The following is a 14,976-nucleotide window of genomic DNA, read 5'->3' on the forward strand; positions in this document are numbered from 1 at the left end:
TGATGATATACGGGATATGCTAGGGATAGCACCAATTGAAGAAAAGCTTATCCAACACCGGCTGAGATGGTTTGGACATGTCCAATGGAGATTGCCAGATGCACCAGTGCATAGTGGTATTCTAAAGGACGACGGTAATATGAGGAGAGGCAGGGGCCGACCGAAGTTGACATGGGAAGAAATAATTAGAAGAGACTTGAAAGACTGGAGTATACCTAGAGATTTGTCCTTAGATAGGAGTGCTTGGAAAGCCGCGATTCACGTGCCAGAACCATGAATAATAGTCTTTGTTGGGTTTCAACTCTAGTCTACTCCAGCTTTGTTGATGTTGATGTTGATGTTGATGATCCTAATCTGCAAATCTGTGTGATGTTTTTTTTTGCTTAATATGATGTCTTTGTGTGAAAAGTTGTGCTTAGCGATCAGTTTTACCCACGTTTTAAGACTTCATGGTGATTCAGGAAGCAAAGCTTGAAAAGCAGTATGTCTCGTTCTGAATTCATCATGATCCAATTTGTGCGCTAGAACATCAGATGATGCTGGACCTATCCCGCATCTTACAAAACGTCAGCATCAGTTCTGTAACCTCAGCTGGGAACAGCTCTTGCAAGCTTGTCGTGAACTCGTGATTTTATATGGTTTTGAGTGTCAACTTGGGCGTAGGTTCCAGGAATTCCTCGTTTGATCCGCGTAGCTATGTCTGTGTTACCCTTGTCAGCTATTGTTCACGGAAAATCTCCCTCGACAGTTTTATCAAGTGATCTCCGTTACCCCGGCGTCAAAGATAATGTTGAATTGTTGATTGTGCTTTTACTTGTTTTTCGTTTGTTCAGTTCCAGTGGCTTGTTTGGTTAGCTCTTACTGATCTGCCATTGCGAAGTGACTTGCTACTTGCTGCATGCGCATGTCGCATGACTCAACGCAACACTCGTATCGAGTCACATTCACTGGATTCGTTGAAATCTTATGACCAGATTCGCCAGAATTCATGAAATCCGAAATGGCTTGGGCTAAAATCTGCCAAGCGGTCCCTTCCAAATCCCGAAAGCCCAAAATTTAAGCCCAAGCACCGGAAACTGTATGCGATAGAACGTGGAGGAGAATATACTCGTTGCCGTCCCGTCCCGCACACGCGACCCGCCACCGGCAGCAACGAGCCACCACCAACAGCGGCGCGGCAGCAGCTGCAAGCACGGGCGCGCGGCCGAGAAAAGCGCAGCCCTGCCACGACGATTCGGCCACCTCCCTCCCTCGTGGTCTTGCTCCTGCTTCTCCACCCCTCCAAAAAGTCCAGTAAAATAGAAGGGAGGCGACCCCAATCCCTCCCCCCAGACGCACGGCGCACGGAGGCGTTGGATCGGATCGGCGCCGGCGGGGGCGAGATGTGGGAGTCGGTGGCGCTGACGCTGGCGGGCACCGCCGGCAACAACATCGGCAAGGTCCTCCAGAAGAAGGGCACCCACATCCTCCCTCCCCTCTCCCTCAAGCTCAAGGTATTCGCCCCCGCCCGCCCCCTTCCTCCGACAGACTGCTTTCGCTCCAGATCGCGCCGCCGGGGCCCTTACGAACCGTGGCGTTCCTGCCCCTGTCCGTGCGCGCAGGTGGTCAAGGCGTACGCGTTCAACCAGCTCTGGATCAGCGGGTTCCTCATGGACATGTGCGGCGCCGCGCTCATGCTCACCGCGCTGTCCCAGGCCCCGGTACGTCTTCCGCTGTTCCTGTGCGCCTTTATGAGGCCGCCCTCGAGCGGTTCGATTGCTTGTGCTTGCCTTGCTGAGAGCTGACCGCATTGCATTGCAGGTCTCCGTCGTGCAGCCCATTGCCGGCTGCGGGCTCGCGATACTCTGCGTCTTCTCCCACTTTTACCTCAAGGAGGTCATGAATGGCCTCGATTGGGTTGCCATCACGCTAGCTGGTCTCGGCACCATAGGTGAGATATTCACAACTTGGAACCTTTGCAATTTGAGCTAGTACAAATGGAATTCAAACAGACCTTTATAGGCTCCAATGCTTCTCGATGATTTCACTGGCTGGTGTTTATGCGTTTGGCTGATTGTGTGTTCTCTTGCTTCAGGAGTTGGTGTTGGAGGCGAGGAACAGAAAGTTGATCAGATACCTCTTTTCAATATACCGTGGCTACTGCTCTCCGTTGTCATCTTGTTTGTAGGTACCATACTCTGTGCTGCATAAGTTCAAGTATTACATGAATGGCATGCACTTAAATATGTTGATATGCAATTGACTAGGCTTGTTTTGCTTCAGTTTTGTTTTCGTACTAACAATAGTTAACAGTTACATGTGCATGCCTAATTGTGTTATGCCAATGCTTCCTGTAATCTCCGTAAATAACTTACCATAGTCAATTACCATCTCAGGTACTGCTCAACACTTGGCTTCATATGTATAAAAAGCAAAGGCGTGAGCAAGAGTTGGTGAGTATTTTAAAACTCTTAATGCTTGTTTGCATATTGCAAGTAATAACGCAGCACATACCTTGCAGACTGGACCTGAAGTGATTGAGGAGATCATATATGGCTTAGAATCAGGCATCTTGTTTGGGTAATTTACTACTGCCGGTTTCCTTCTATCATTCTGTATTATAGCCTTTTCTCACGGATGAGTCTCCTCTGTAGTACTGCAGGGGGACTAGTATGATGGTTCCCCATCATTACTTACAACTACTGTATATCAGTGAAGAGATCATGCGACTAACAACATTATTACATATATAGGATTTCTTCAGTGATCTCTAAGATGGGATTTGTGATGTCCGAGATGGGTTTTCCAAAGCTTGTTGTGCCTGCTGCCATTTCTTGTAGTGTTTGCTGTAGTGCCATCGGATTTGTGTATCAGGTATGTCTAGCTTTCTGGAGATGTGCCTACCTGGTTTGTGTCATTCTATGTAACCTTCACAGATTGTATGCTATGTGCCTATCGTGTTTCTAGAAGACATGCAGCAATTAATCTCTTGTACCAATTTTTGAATCGTGGGCCCACACCTTGAAAAGCAGGGTTTTGTGAAGCAGGACCAAGGCCCGGGGGGGGGGTGTGATTGTGAAGTGGGGCTGCAAAGTGGTTGAGCAGATGAGAATTGAAATATATATAAAAGTATGGACAACATAAGCTTTCACTAGCTATATTAAGTTTGGGAGTATAGTGGTGTAACAATTCACTAAAAAGTGTATAATTAGTTTTTCAGTGAGACTGAGTGACTATTATTTTTTCTGGCAAAAATATGTACAGCTTTTATGTGTAAATTGAAATTCCATGGACACTTACCCACCTGAAATTGAAATTTAAAGGACATGGATTATTTGCAAATTTGAGTTGCTTGCCTCACTGTAGATGTTTACTCAATGCTACGTCTATTATAAATTGCACTAGTTATTGGACCTATTTTTTTCTCGAACAAGTGGACCTATTTTATGAAAGTTTTGTATTTTTTTAGGATCAGACGCCAGGACTAGTCCAATAGTTTTCTTATATTGTTCTGATTTCATTTCCTCTCATTGTTTTTTTTTGTGCAGACTCGAGGGCTCAAGCATGGGAGGGCAATTGTTGTATCTACATGTACATCAGTGGCATCTATAGTGTCTGGTGTGGTAGCTGGCATGATTGCACTTGACGAACATCTACCTAAAGCTCCCATGGCTCGGTTTTTTCTTTTACTTGGATGGTAACTGCTTAATGCTGCATTGTATTCTCCTTCTGTACTGTATGATCTTGCACTGCTTGATTTGGTTCTGTTCTCCCTGGCTTCAATCCTTTGCTACTGCATTTCATGATTGAGTTATGGATATCAATTTCATCAAATGCTGATTCGAAAGGGCAGTACTAGCCTACTATGCCTGCTTTGGGATGTTACAAGGTTTCCCTATTCTTGCTAGAATTCAATAGTTTCATGTGTTACAGATGTTCATGCATTACAGATAGGTCCACAAAATTAGCAGTTGTGAGGTAGGCTATGGCTATCTTGGGATTGATGAGTTTTTTTTACAGCTGTCCCTGTCATCTATATGTTTACTCTAATTATATATGATGATATTGCTAGTCCATTAAGATTACCGATAGGCAAAGTAACTAATGTCTTATGATGACCGTTGCAAAATATACAATGATGTCAGCATAGGACTGTAAGGCATGCCCTGTCGGAGTATTCTCATTGAACAACCTTGCTCTCTCTTCTGCTTTCTGTTTCAATTTGGATGATACAGTTTACAAGGATGGCCTACTGCTGGAGAATCTAACAAATTAGCTGTATCCTGCAGGTTCTTCATTATCACAGGAGTGATACTACTTGTTAGTTCAACCAGATTGATTGCACGTCTACCTAGGCCTGTGCAGAAGTTTTTGAAGAGCAACATGGAGCGCACCCACAGTATTAGGAGGCCCAGTTCAGCACGAGGGAAGGACCCCATCCCAACCACAACGATCCATACATCGTCACTACATCTACTTACTTCTCCAACAAAGGAGAAGGCCTAGCAAAATATTGCTGCTGTGGAAAATCTGTTTCAGCACCTCACTTGCGTCATGTCATTGTTTGATTGAGTGTTTACGTGAATTTATTGTTGGAGTATATTGAGGCCATGTGTATAGAGGCCCATCTAGAGGCTCATGTGTAGGTATTATATATACCCATCCTTCTAGAGTTGGAGGAATACATCAATTATTCCCTCCATCATGGTATCATTAGCTTAGGTTTTCACCTCTCCTCTCTCCTCTGTTGCCAGCCGCCGCCGGCTCCTCTGTTGCCCGCCGCCGCCGGCTCATGGTCGGCCGGCCACCGGCCTCCTCCTCCCTTTCCCTCTCCTCCTTCCCACCCTCCCGTCCTCACCTGGTCCACCGCCGCCTGGACCCATCGGGGTCCCCTGCCTGCTCCTGCCGCCGCCGCTGGTGCGCGCGCGGGGGGGGGGGAGGGGGGATCTCCTGCTGGGAAGCGCCCGTCGCCCTGGCGGCGCTCGATCCGCATGCTGGGGGCGCGGCGGACGTCGACTTGACGACTCCCCTGCCCTGCACGGGTGATGAGCCGCCCCTTCCTGGGCTGCCCCCTATTGGGCCGCCCCCTGGGTTTCCTCCCCGTGGGCCGGTGCCCCCTGGGCCGCCGCTGCCCCATCCTGTGGTCGCCGGGCGCGCCGCGGTTGCTGCTGCTGGAGGGAGCGCCGAAGCTGCGCAGGCCGCCACCGCCCACCGCGCCGCCGTCGATCCGGCCGTCCTGCGGGCCGCGGCACAGCTGCTGCAGGCCGCGGACGCCGATCCGGCCGCCCTGCAGGCCGCACTGCCGCTGCTGCAGGATCCCGCTGCCGCTGTGGCCCACCGCGCCGCTGATGCCGCGGGCAAGCGGCCCGCCACCGACGCCGCGCCTGATGCCGCATGGACCGGGCTCGGGATGTCGCCTGCGGATGCGCCGCTCTCCGCCGCCGCTCTCCGCGGGCCGCAGGCCGACGCCGCTCTCGCCACGGCCCTTCTCGCCGCCAAGTCGGAGGCTTCGGCGGCCCAGGAGCGGGTCCGCGTGGCTGCCCTCGCCTGGGAGCGCGAGCGCGCCGCGGCCGACGCCTCCGCTCTCCGGGTCGCCGAGGCTATCGCTTCCTCCACGCCTCCTCCGGCTAGCTGCCCGTCGACACCGAGCCAGGCGCCTCTTCCTCACGCCAGGCGTCGCCCGCTGGATCTGGAGCCCGGTACGACCCGACCGACCCCATGGTCGCCCAGCTCCACCTCCAGGCCGCCGGGGTCCAGAACATCAGGGCCCTGGTCTCCGTCCTCCTCGACCCCGCGTCCTCCTCCTACGGCCGCTGGCGGGACTAGGTTCTGCTCGCCCTCCGCCGCTACGCCCTCGACGACTTGCCGATCGAGGCGCGGGACGTGGCGTGGCTGCGCCTCGACAGCGTCGCCATGTCCTGGATCTTCGGGACCATCTCCCTGGATCTTCAGGACCTCGTCAGGGTCCACGGCGGCATCGCGCGGCAGGCCTGGGTGTAGGGTTGAAAATGGGACGGGAAAATCCCGTCCCGACCGGCTCCGTTTACCGTTTAAACCGACCATAAACCGTTTCCGCAAAAAAATGGGAAAACAAAACGGGAAAACGAGCGGGAACGGGAACGGGAACGGTTGGGGTGTTTTCCCGACCGTTTTCACGGTTCCCGTTTTCAGCCGGGAAAATTCCCGCGGGAATTCCCGTATTTGTCGTAGTCGGCTGTGTTACCTGTGTTGGAAACGTGAATTGTTGTTTGCATGTGTTCCAACGTGAATTGTGAATTCGTGATTCACTTTACCTGTGTTTCTTAGTTATACGAGTCTTGTTTCCATGTTATTTATGCATAGTTGTAATTATTTTATCGAGTTAAATGTTTGAAGTGGTTGTATGTATTTTCCCGTTTTGAGTTATCGATTCCCGATCGTAATCGGCATGCTCCCGACCGATTGATTCTGTTCCCGATATTCCGTAATACCGATTTCGTTTTCCCGTCCGATTTTCCCGTTCCCATTTCCGTTCCCGACCAAAAAATACAGTTGCGGGGACGGTTGAGGGGTTTTCCCGACCGTTCCCGGCCGTTTTCATCCCTACCTGGGTGGCGCTCGAGGGCCAGTTCCTCGGCAATGCTAAGTACCGCGCCCTCCAGCTCGACGCCACCTTCCGCACCTTCGTGCAGGGGGACCTCTCCGTCGTTGAGTATTGCCGGCGGATGAAGAGCATGGCCGATGCTCTTCACGACAGGATCCAGTGTCCGATCGGGTCTTGGTGCTCAATGTCCTGCGGGGCCTGAGCAGCACATACGACCACCTGAAGGGCTAGATCGCCCATTAGAGGCCCTTCCCCACCTTCCTGCAGGTCCGGGACGACCTCGCCCTCGAGGAGATCACCAGGGGTCTCGCGCCCGGATCGTCCTCGCCCACCCCCTCTGCGCTCGTTGCTGCTCCACCGACCTCCTCCGCTGCTCCTGCCACCTCCCTGCTCGGTGCTGCTCCCGCCGGGCAGACCGGAGGAGGGGGGCGTGGACGTCGCCGCCGAGGGAGAAGTGGTGGCGGTGGTGGCACCGGTGGCCCTGCTTCTGGGGGTACCAGTACCGGTGGGGGCCGTCGGGGCGCACCGACATCGGCTCCCGCTCCTGCCCCTGCCTCTGGAGATACGCCCTGGCCATCCTTCAGCAACCCATGGTCAGGGCGCATCTCGATGTGGCCGTTCCAGGGTCCGGGAGGGGGGCCTCGTCCTCAGCTCCAGCCGACGGCCATGTTCACTGTCGCTGCTCCTCTCTTCGCGCCGTCCTGGACTCCGCCCGCTCAGCCCAGCCAGCAGCCGACCTGACTTGGGGGGTGGGACCAGGCCCCACTGGCGCAGTCCTTCAGCACCATGGGACTGACGCCGCCGGCCAGCACCGAGTGGATCGCCGACTCGGGTGCCTCGTTCCACACCACTCCAGATGCTGGTATTCTCTCTTCTGTCCGACCCCCACACCCCGCTTGTCCTTCTTCTATCATGGTTGGTGATGTGTCTTGCCTTCCTGTCACCGCCGTGGGTCCTGCTCCTCGTCTTCCTAATGTTTTTGTTGCACCTCAAATGGTTCACAACCTTCTTTCTATTCGCCAGTTTACTGCTAACAACTCCTGTTCTATCGAATTTGACTCCTCTGGTCTTACTGTGAAGGATTCGGATTCCCGCCGTCCGCTCCTCCGATGTGACAGCCCGGGGCCCCTTTACACTCTTCGGCTTCCTTCTTCCGCTGCCTCGCCTTCGGTTTCTTTGTCTACTGCTTTTGTCGTGACGCCTTCTTCCACCACCTGGCACCGCCGGCTTGGTCACCCCGGCCGCGACATTTTGGCTCAGCTCAGCCGTAGTACCGATGTTCCATGTACTAGGGCTCCTGCTGAGCACCTCTGTCATGCGTGCCAGTTAGGTCGTCATGTTAGACTTCCGTTTTCTTTTTCTTCTTCGCATGTTGCGCATGCTTTTGATCTCATTCACTGTGACCTGTGGACATCTCCTGTACTCAGCATGTCTGGCTATAAATATTATCTAGTCATTGTTGATGATTTTTCTCATTACTCTTGGACTTTCCCTTTTGCGCGCCAAGTCTGAGACCTTCCCCACCCTCCTTCACTTCTTTGTCTGGGTGTCCATTCAGTTCGGCCTCACCGTTAAGGCCGTCCAGTGTGACAATGGGCGGGAGTTCGATAACTCCACCTCCCGGTCTTTCTTCCTATCTCGGGGTGTTCAGCTGCGTATGTCTTGTACGTATACCTCTCCTCAGAACGGCAAGGCTGAGCGGATGATTCGCACGACGAACGACGTCGTGCGCACCCTTCTGATCCAGGCTTATCTCCCCCCGCGCTTCTGGGCTGAGAGCCTCCACACCGCCACCTACCTGCTCAACCGCCTTCTGTCCACTGCTTCTCCTACTCCCACTCCACACCACGCTCTTTTCGGTACCCCTCCTCGCTACGACCACCTTCGGGTCTTCGGGTGTGCGTGTTACCCTAACACCTCCGCCACCGCTTCTCACAAGCTGGCGGCCCGCTCGACTCGTTGTGTGTTCCTCGGGTACTCCCCTGACCACAAGGGGTACCGATGCTTTGACCTCACCTCTCGCCGTGTTCTGATCTCCCGACACGTCGTCTTCGACGAGTCGGATTTCCCATACTCCACCTCCTCCACACCTTCTTCTGATCCCGAGCTGGCGTCTCTGTTTCCGACTGACCCGGTGGTTCAGCCACCGTTACCTGTCTGTCCTTTTCCTGCAGGTTTTCCCGGCACACCAGCACCACTTCCGGTGATCACTGCTGCGCCGAGCGCGGTCCCGGTGCCCGCGGTCGCGCCACGCGCGGACTCGGTGTCTCCCACGGCGCCGCAGTGGTACGCTGAGCCAGTGCAGGTGTACTGGCGTCGTTCGGCGTCGATACCGGCGCCGCCTCCTGCTCTGGAGGCTCCTGCGACGCCGACACCGGAGCCGTCGTCGCCGCCGCCTCCTCCGGCTCCCTCTCGAGCCGAGCCGGAGGTGTACCACCCGCCAGTCATGCATCGGGATCCTCGGCATATCCATCCCATGGTGACTCGGCGGATGGCTTCTCAGGCCGCGACTCTCTCCGCCACCGAGGGAGAGCCGCGGGTCTCTCCGGTACCCTCCTCTGTCCGCGACGCCTTGGCGAATCCTCACTGGCGTCGCGCGATGGAAGAGGAGTACGCGGCTCTTCTTGCCAACCAGACGTGGGACCTCGTGCCGCGTCCGTCTGGTTGCAATGTGGTGACTGGCAAGTGGATCTGGACGCATAAGCGTCGGGCTGATGGCACACTGGAGCGCTACAAGGCTCGCTGGGTTCTCCGGGGGTTCACTCAGCGGCCTGGTGTGGACTATGATGAGACCTTCAGCCCGGTCGTGAAGTCCGCTACGGTGCGCACGGTCCTATCGCTTGCGCTCTCGCGCTCTTGGCCTGTGCACCAGCTGGACGTGAAGAATGCGTTTCTTCACGGCACCTTGTCAGAGACTGTCTACTGCTCTCAGCCAGCGGGATTTGTGGACTCGAGTCGTCCGGATATGGTCTGCCGGCTCAACAAGTCTCTCTATGGACTGAAGCAGGCTCCTCGGGCTTGGTACTCTCGGTTCGCCACGTTCTTGCTGACATTGGGATTCACCGAGGCCAAGTCTGACACGTCTCTCTTCGTCTACCGCCGTGGTGATGAGACTGCCTATCTGCTGCTATACGTCGACGACATTGTGCTCACAGCCTCCAGTCAGCAGTTACTTCAGAGTGTCATCTCCTCTCTATAGCAGGAGTTCGCTATGAAGGATCTTGGTCAGCTCCACCACTTCTTGGGCGTCACTGTTGAGCCTCGCCCGTCTGGTCTTCTCCTTCACTAGCGGCAGTATGCCCTCGATATCCTGGAGCGGGCTGGGATGACTGATTGCAAGCTCTGCTCCACTCCTGTCGACACTCAGGCGAAGCTGTCTGCTGATTTGGGTGATCCGGTGGCTGATCCTACTGCCTAACGGAGTCTGGCCGGCGCTTTGCAGTACCTCACCTTCACCAGGCCGGACCTCACCTACGCTGTTCAACAGGTCTGTCTCCATATGCATGATCCCCATGAGTCACACCTTGCTGCGCTGAAGCATCTCCTCCGGTACGTCCGTGGCACTGTGGACCTCGGCCTGGTGCTTCACCGCTCGTCCTCTACTGAGCTGGTGGTCTACACTGACGCTGACTGGGCTGGCTGCCCGGACACTCGTCGCTCCACTTCCGGCTACGCCGTCTTCCTGGGCGGCAACCTGGTCTCCTGGTCGTCCAAGCGGCAGTCGGTTGTCTCCCGCTCCAGTGCCGAGGCGGAGTACCGGGCTGTTGCTAACGGCGTGGCGGAGGCGTCCTGGCTACGACAGCTCTTGGCGGAGCTCCACAGCCCGCTCGCCAAGAGCACGCTCGTCTACTGCGACAACGTCAGCGCCGTGTATCTCTCCACCAACCCCGTCCAACATCAGCAGACGAAACACGTGGAGATCGACCTACACTTCGTGCGCGACAGAGTCGCCATCGGCGATGTTCGGGTACTCCATGTCCCGACTACCTCCCAGTTTGCTGACATCTTCACCAAGGGGCTGCCCTCGTCGACCTTCTCGGAGTTTCGATTTAGCCTCAATGTAGCCGGTGGCTAGTTGTGGCTGCGGGGGGTATTAACCCTTTGTACTCTACTTGTACTCTTATCTTGTGCAGTCTTGAACACCGCTGCGTCGGTTGTTCAGACTGCGGGGGGTGTTAGCTTTCTTGTTGTCCAGTCTTGAACACCACTGCGCCGGTAGTTCAGACTGCGGGGGGGGGGGGGGGGGTTGGAGTATATTGAGCCCATATGTATAGAGGTCCATCTAGAGGCTCATATGTAGGTATTATATATACCCATCCTTCTAGGGTTGGAGGAATACATCAATTATTCCCTCCATCATTTATGAGTCTAGAGTAGCGTTTAAAGTTTGGGTCGGTTACTCATGATACTGCCCTTTATAGATCTAACAGAAGTTTGGGAAAAAAAATACTGCAGATTTTTATCACGTCTCATCTTGTCGTTTGTCTGGTTGCACAGTGCTAAACTCGTGGCTGGTTCTGTTCAGTACTACCTATTCTCCTAAAAGATTACCGATTGGAATCTCCCAAAAAAAAAGATTACCGATTGGTAGCATCATCTCTTTGTCAAATCAGATTGTTGGCAAATTTGGCAGAACCAAAAAAAAATGAAGCAGTAACCCTTCATTTTTCAACACCTCCTGGGTCCTGTCCGGCTGCCCCCTTTTTGCTTCAAAATTTGAATTCAGATTTTTTTCTGATTTGAATTTGGGCTGCAAATCAGAAGTATTGTGATAAAGGGAGATGATCTTACGAGCTTGGCCAAAAACCAGCGGCAAACCAGGCAACCAGCCGGTTCCTGAATGGTGCCTTGAACCAGAGGCAACCAGGCTGTCGTCCATGTTTGCATAAAACAAAATCTGTACGGGGCATTTGATGCTTTGTCTAACCATTTCAGCTTAAAACTTTCACGGTTCATGTGAGCGTTGGCCGGTTTCGACGGGTCCTCATTACAAAGGTTCTATTCCACTCTCTTCATTCATCCTCATTTGAGTTTTCAGGCTTGAATTGACCGAGGACAAATAAAACAAAACAAAGCATAAGATGTTTGTTTACCTCAAATAACCACTGTGTTGTAGTGTACGTGTAACAAAAAAACTTTTAATAATCTATAGAAAAGATATTTTCCTGGTCCTAAATCATCAATTAAAAAAAAGAACAAGTGGATGGAGTGGTAAAAGTTGAATGGTTGCTCTCAGCGTCCCCATTTTCCATGCTGCCAAACAAAGTGGCCAATGGCGAGTTGGTCCAAAACCGAATGTATTACAAGTGTGTTAGGAATTTCGGATCAACCTGAAGAAGATGCTTTATATAAAAAAGGGGGGGATTAGCTTGCAGATGCTTCCTTCTTGTTCCCCTTGTGACATAAGCTACAAGCGTTATCCTGAAATTGCCCAGGCCTATCACAATTGAATATGGGCATTGCTTGTGTTGGGTTAGGTAATGCTAGTACTAGATAATATAATAGGCATGGTTTTGTTTATCTAATTCAGTTGGATCAACAAGTGAACGCCTGTTACGTGGTGGACTGGTGTCAGTGCACGTCATGGCCAAGCATCAAGAAGTTTAGAGCGTTACGATGTTTCTGCCGTCCAGGGCTAAAATGGTAAAAGGTCCTGGACTTGGACTCTGCCTCGTGCAGCTTATATTACTCGTCTTCAGCCTGGTAGGGCGCCAAACCTTCTCTGCACACAAGTGTAGTGATGTGACTGTACCACAGGATTTCACTTGATCAAGATTCATGATATGATTAATGGGAATTGCGTTGCGTGTTTCCCAACGTAATGTTTCCAGCTAGCATTGCTTAGCCACTTTTATGCTGTCTTGGGTTGCTTGCACAGTCATGGTACGGGCTCTTAAGAGTGCGGTGGCAACACTACAATTTCATTTTTTTTTTCTTGGTGGACAAAGCACCATTGTTTGACTAACAATTCACTGGCAAAGTCTCCTGGTGTCGCCGCTCCCGCAAGCAGTAGCCTCTGTGGGGTGCTACTTTGCAATGCTACCATACGCTGCAGGGCGCAGGCACGTTCACATCACCGCTTCATATCACTCCAAGTGAAGTCTTGAGCAAACAAGTTTATTATAGGCTTGTTACATTTACTTCCTCATATTAGCATTTGAAGAAATCATGGACGGGGCCCTAAAAGATCATACAAAAAATATGATATAGATGTCCCTGGTTTGCTTTTGTTTATGAAGAGTAGTAACACTCAAGCTCAAAATGCCCCACCATGACGTTTTGACCAGGCCAGTGTAGTCGGAATAGCCCTCCCTCTGAAAGAAGCTCGTGATTTCATTTTCTCAGAAAAAAAGACTTATTCAAATATGACAATATCTTTGTCACGCTAGACAGTACTACCGTACCGAAAGGAAAATTGCAATAAAAGTTCGACTAATCATATTTGGTGACAATTATCGGTTAACTAAGCAAGAAAATTATTCTTCACCAAAAAAAACAAGGAAATTGATGAAGGCGAGGGACTAGAACCAAAGAAACAGAATCCAAAAGATGGCCTTTAGGCAGGCTGTACTCTGTTAAGATGGAAAATAGAAAGCTGTGCTTGCATGCTTTATGGTGAAGCGATAAGGTTGCCGAGCAAAATCTCTCTTTTCTCTGACTTCAACGTTAAGCCAAACTTGTCATATGTTTCTTCATTTTTAGTGAACACTAATAAATGTTGAATTTGTCCGACCAAACTCGTATCTATATATCTTGTATAAGTGCAACCCACTAAGAGTCATTAATAGCTATTTCTTTCACGTGGTGAAGCCACATCATCATTTTATTTCCACCCTTGCTTCTGACCTTTCGCAACCCACTAAGAGTTCTCACCTTTTTACTTGTTTTTATTATTGCCATATGAATAATTTTTATGATGCAATTAGCAACAAAACATCAAAAGAATAATGCAAGCGCTAACATCCTCATTCATTTTTATCACACTCATTCATAACATTCTATTATACTATAGTAATGCATATCACGATGGTGGAGAATCCATAACCAATTAAAAATTTCTACATTCCTCCAATGAAACATAGGTACTAAAACCATTAAACAAAATATATTCTTTCCAATTATCAACATTTCACACAACCATGTTGCTCACATTGCAGAAACTTCACTTATTCAAGAGAGTCAATACAAAGTCCAATCTCTTGCTTCATAAAATGATGTAGACATTTCCATTTCCTCCCAAAATAGAATTAAAGCATCCTTATCATAACCATTATGGTTCCTCTTTTTATCTGTTTCAGCAACTAGAACTTCTTATATGTGCATCGACTTCAATATTTAACCATTTCTTATATACAACCATGCCATTTATATCATATGCTAAAATTGGCTGCAACTTCATCACTCCATATTTTCAGCACACTCAGCTTCAAATTTTGGCCTTAAAATCCCGCAAACGCGCAGGGTATTCAACTAGTTGTTATATATTCATCTTCCTGGTAGGGCACTAGCTAGGGTTGTAGGGCACGCGCCAAACCTTTTCTGCATACAAGTATAGTGATGTGATATATAAACAAGTATAGTGATGTGATGACTACACATAAGTATTTTTCACTCCATGTAAAAGGGAGTTGTAGGTTATTTCCCATCAGGCACATTATCTTTTAATTTTCAGCTACCATTGTTGTTGACAGCTTCATGTTATCAGGGTTGTCTACACACGTACTGCTCCCCCCGAAGAGTGAATGGGCAACACTGCAACTCTGCAAGCATTTTTGTTCTGCTGGCTGTGTCTGGTGCTGATTTACTGTGAGAGAAAAGTACTGCTGGTTGGCTGATGCCTGGTGCTGGTTTGGTGTGAGAGAAAAATACTGTTGGCTGATTGAAGCGAACAGAGTGAGGTCATTTTTTTTCCTTGTGAACAAATCACTTGGTGTTAACACTGCATTCTAAAATAAACAAATTTGTTATAAACTTGATGATTTACTTACTTATTAATTAGTGGGCACCGAAGGATCGTACTTAAACGATGAAAAAATATGATTCCCCTAATAATTTAGTTTGCTTATGGAAAGTACAAAAAGGAAGGTACATCACGATTACTTGGTATGATGTTTTTTTACAACCAGGGATATTCGCTTCATATTGAAAAAAGCTTGTATTTCCAACTTCTTAACAATGACAACAGCTCCATCGAAAATTAAAAGAAGTCTCGCACACTAATGATGTGTAGCTGTAATGATGAATTGGTAGAGGCGTATCATTCTTTTTCCAAAATATATAGCACTAGCTCGTGTGTGCAAGAAATACAAAATTATGAAAGCACCAGAACCAGAAGGAAATGAAACGAGTAAATACAAAAGATACCATTCGGTTTTACTGGTTGTAAAAAGGAAAAAAAATATACAAGCTTTATG

General features: G+C 50.3%; 1 protein-coding gene across 2 annotated transcripts; it reads left to right on the top strand.

Moving 5' to 3' along the window:
* The first annotated feature begins 1,129 nt into the window (after positions 1-1,129).
* Positions 1,130-11,034, top strand: LOC120707792 (probable magnesium transporter NIPA9). Of its 2 annotated transcripts, XR_005689102.1 has the most exons (10): positions 1,130-1,493; positions 1,602-1,700; positions 1,801-1,930; positions 2,075-2,163; positions 2,376-2,432; positions 2,501-2,559; positions 2,733-2,853; positions 3,528-3,676; positions 4,269-4,563; positions 10,921-11,034. XR_005689102.1 is itself a non-coding variant. In XM_039992799.1 (9 exons), the coding sequence occupies exons 1-9, from the start codon at positions 1,383-1,385 to the stop codon at positions 4,483-4,485; spliced, it is 1,032 nt and encodes a 343-aa protein (XP_039848733.1). In that variant the 5' UTR covers positions 1,130-1,382; the 3' UTR covers positions 4,486-4,579. The 2 variants fall into 2 exon arrangements, 1 of the variants encoding a protein (XP_039848733.1); XM_039992799.1 differs by lacking the exon at positions 10,921-11,034 and having other exon boundaries at positions 4,269-4,579.
* Positions 11,035-14,976: the final 3,942 nt, after the last annotated feature.

Source organism: Panicum virgatum, chromosome 5K, assembly GCF_016808335.1.
Source record: "Panicum virgatum strain AP13 chromosome 5K, P.virgatum_v5, whole genome shotgun sequence".
In the NCBI taxonomy this organism is placed as follows: domain Eukaryota; kingdom Viridiplantae; phylum Streptophyta; class Magnoliopsida; order Poales; family Poaceae; genus Panicum; species Panicum virgatum.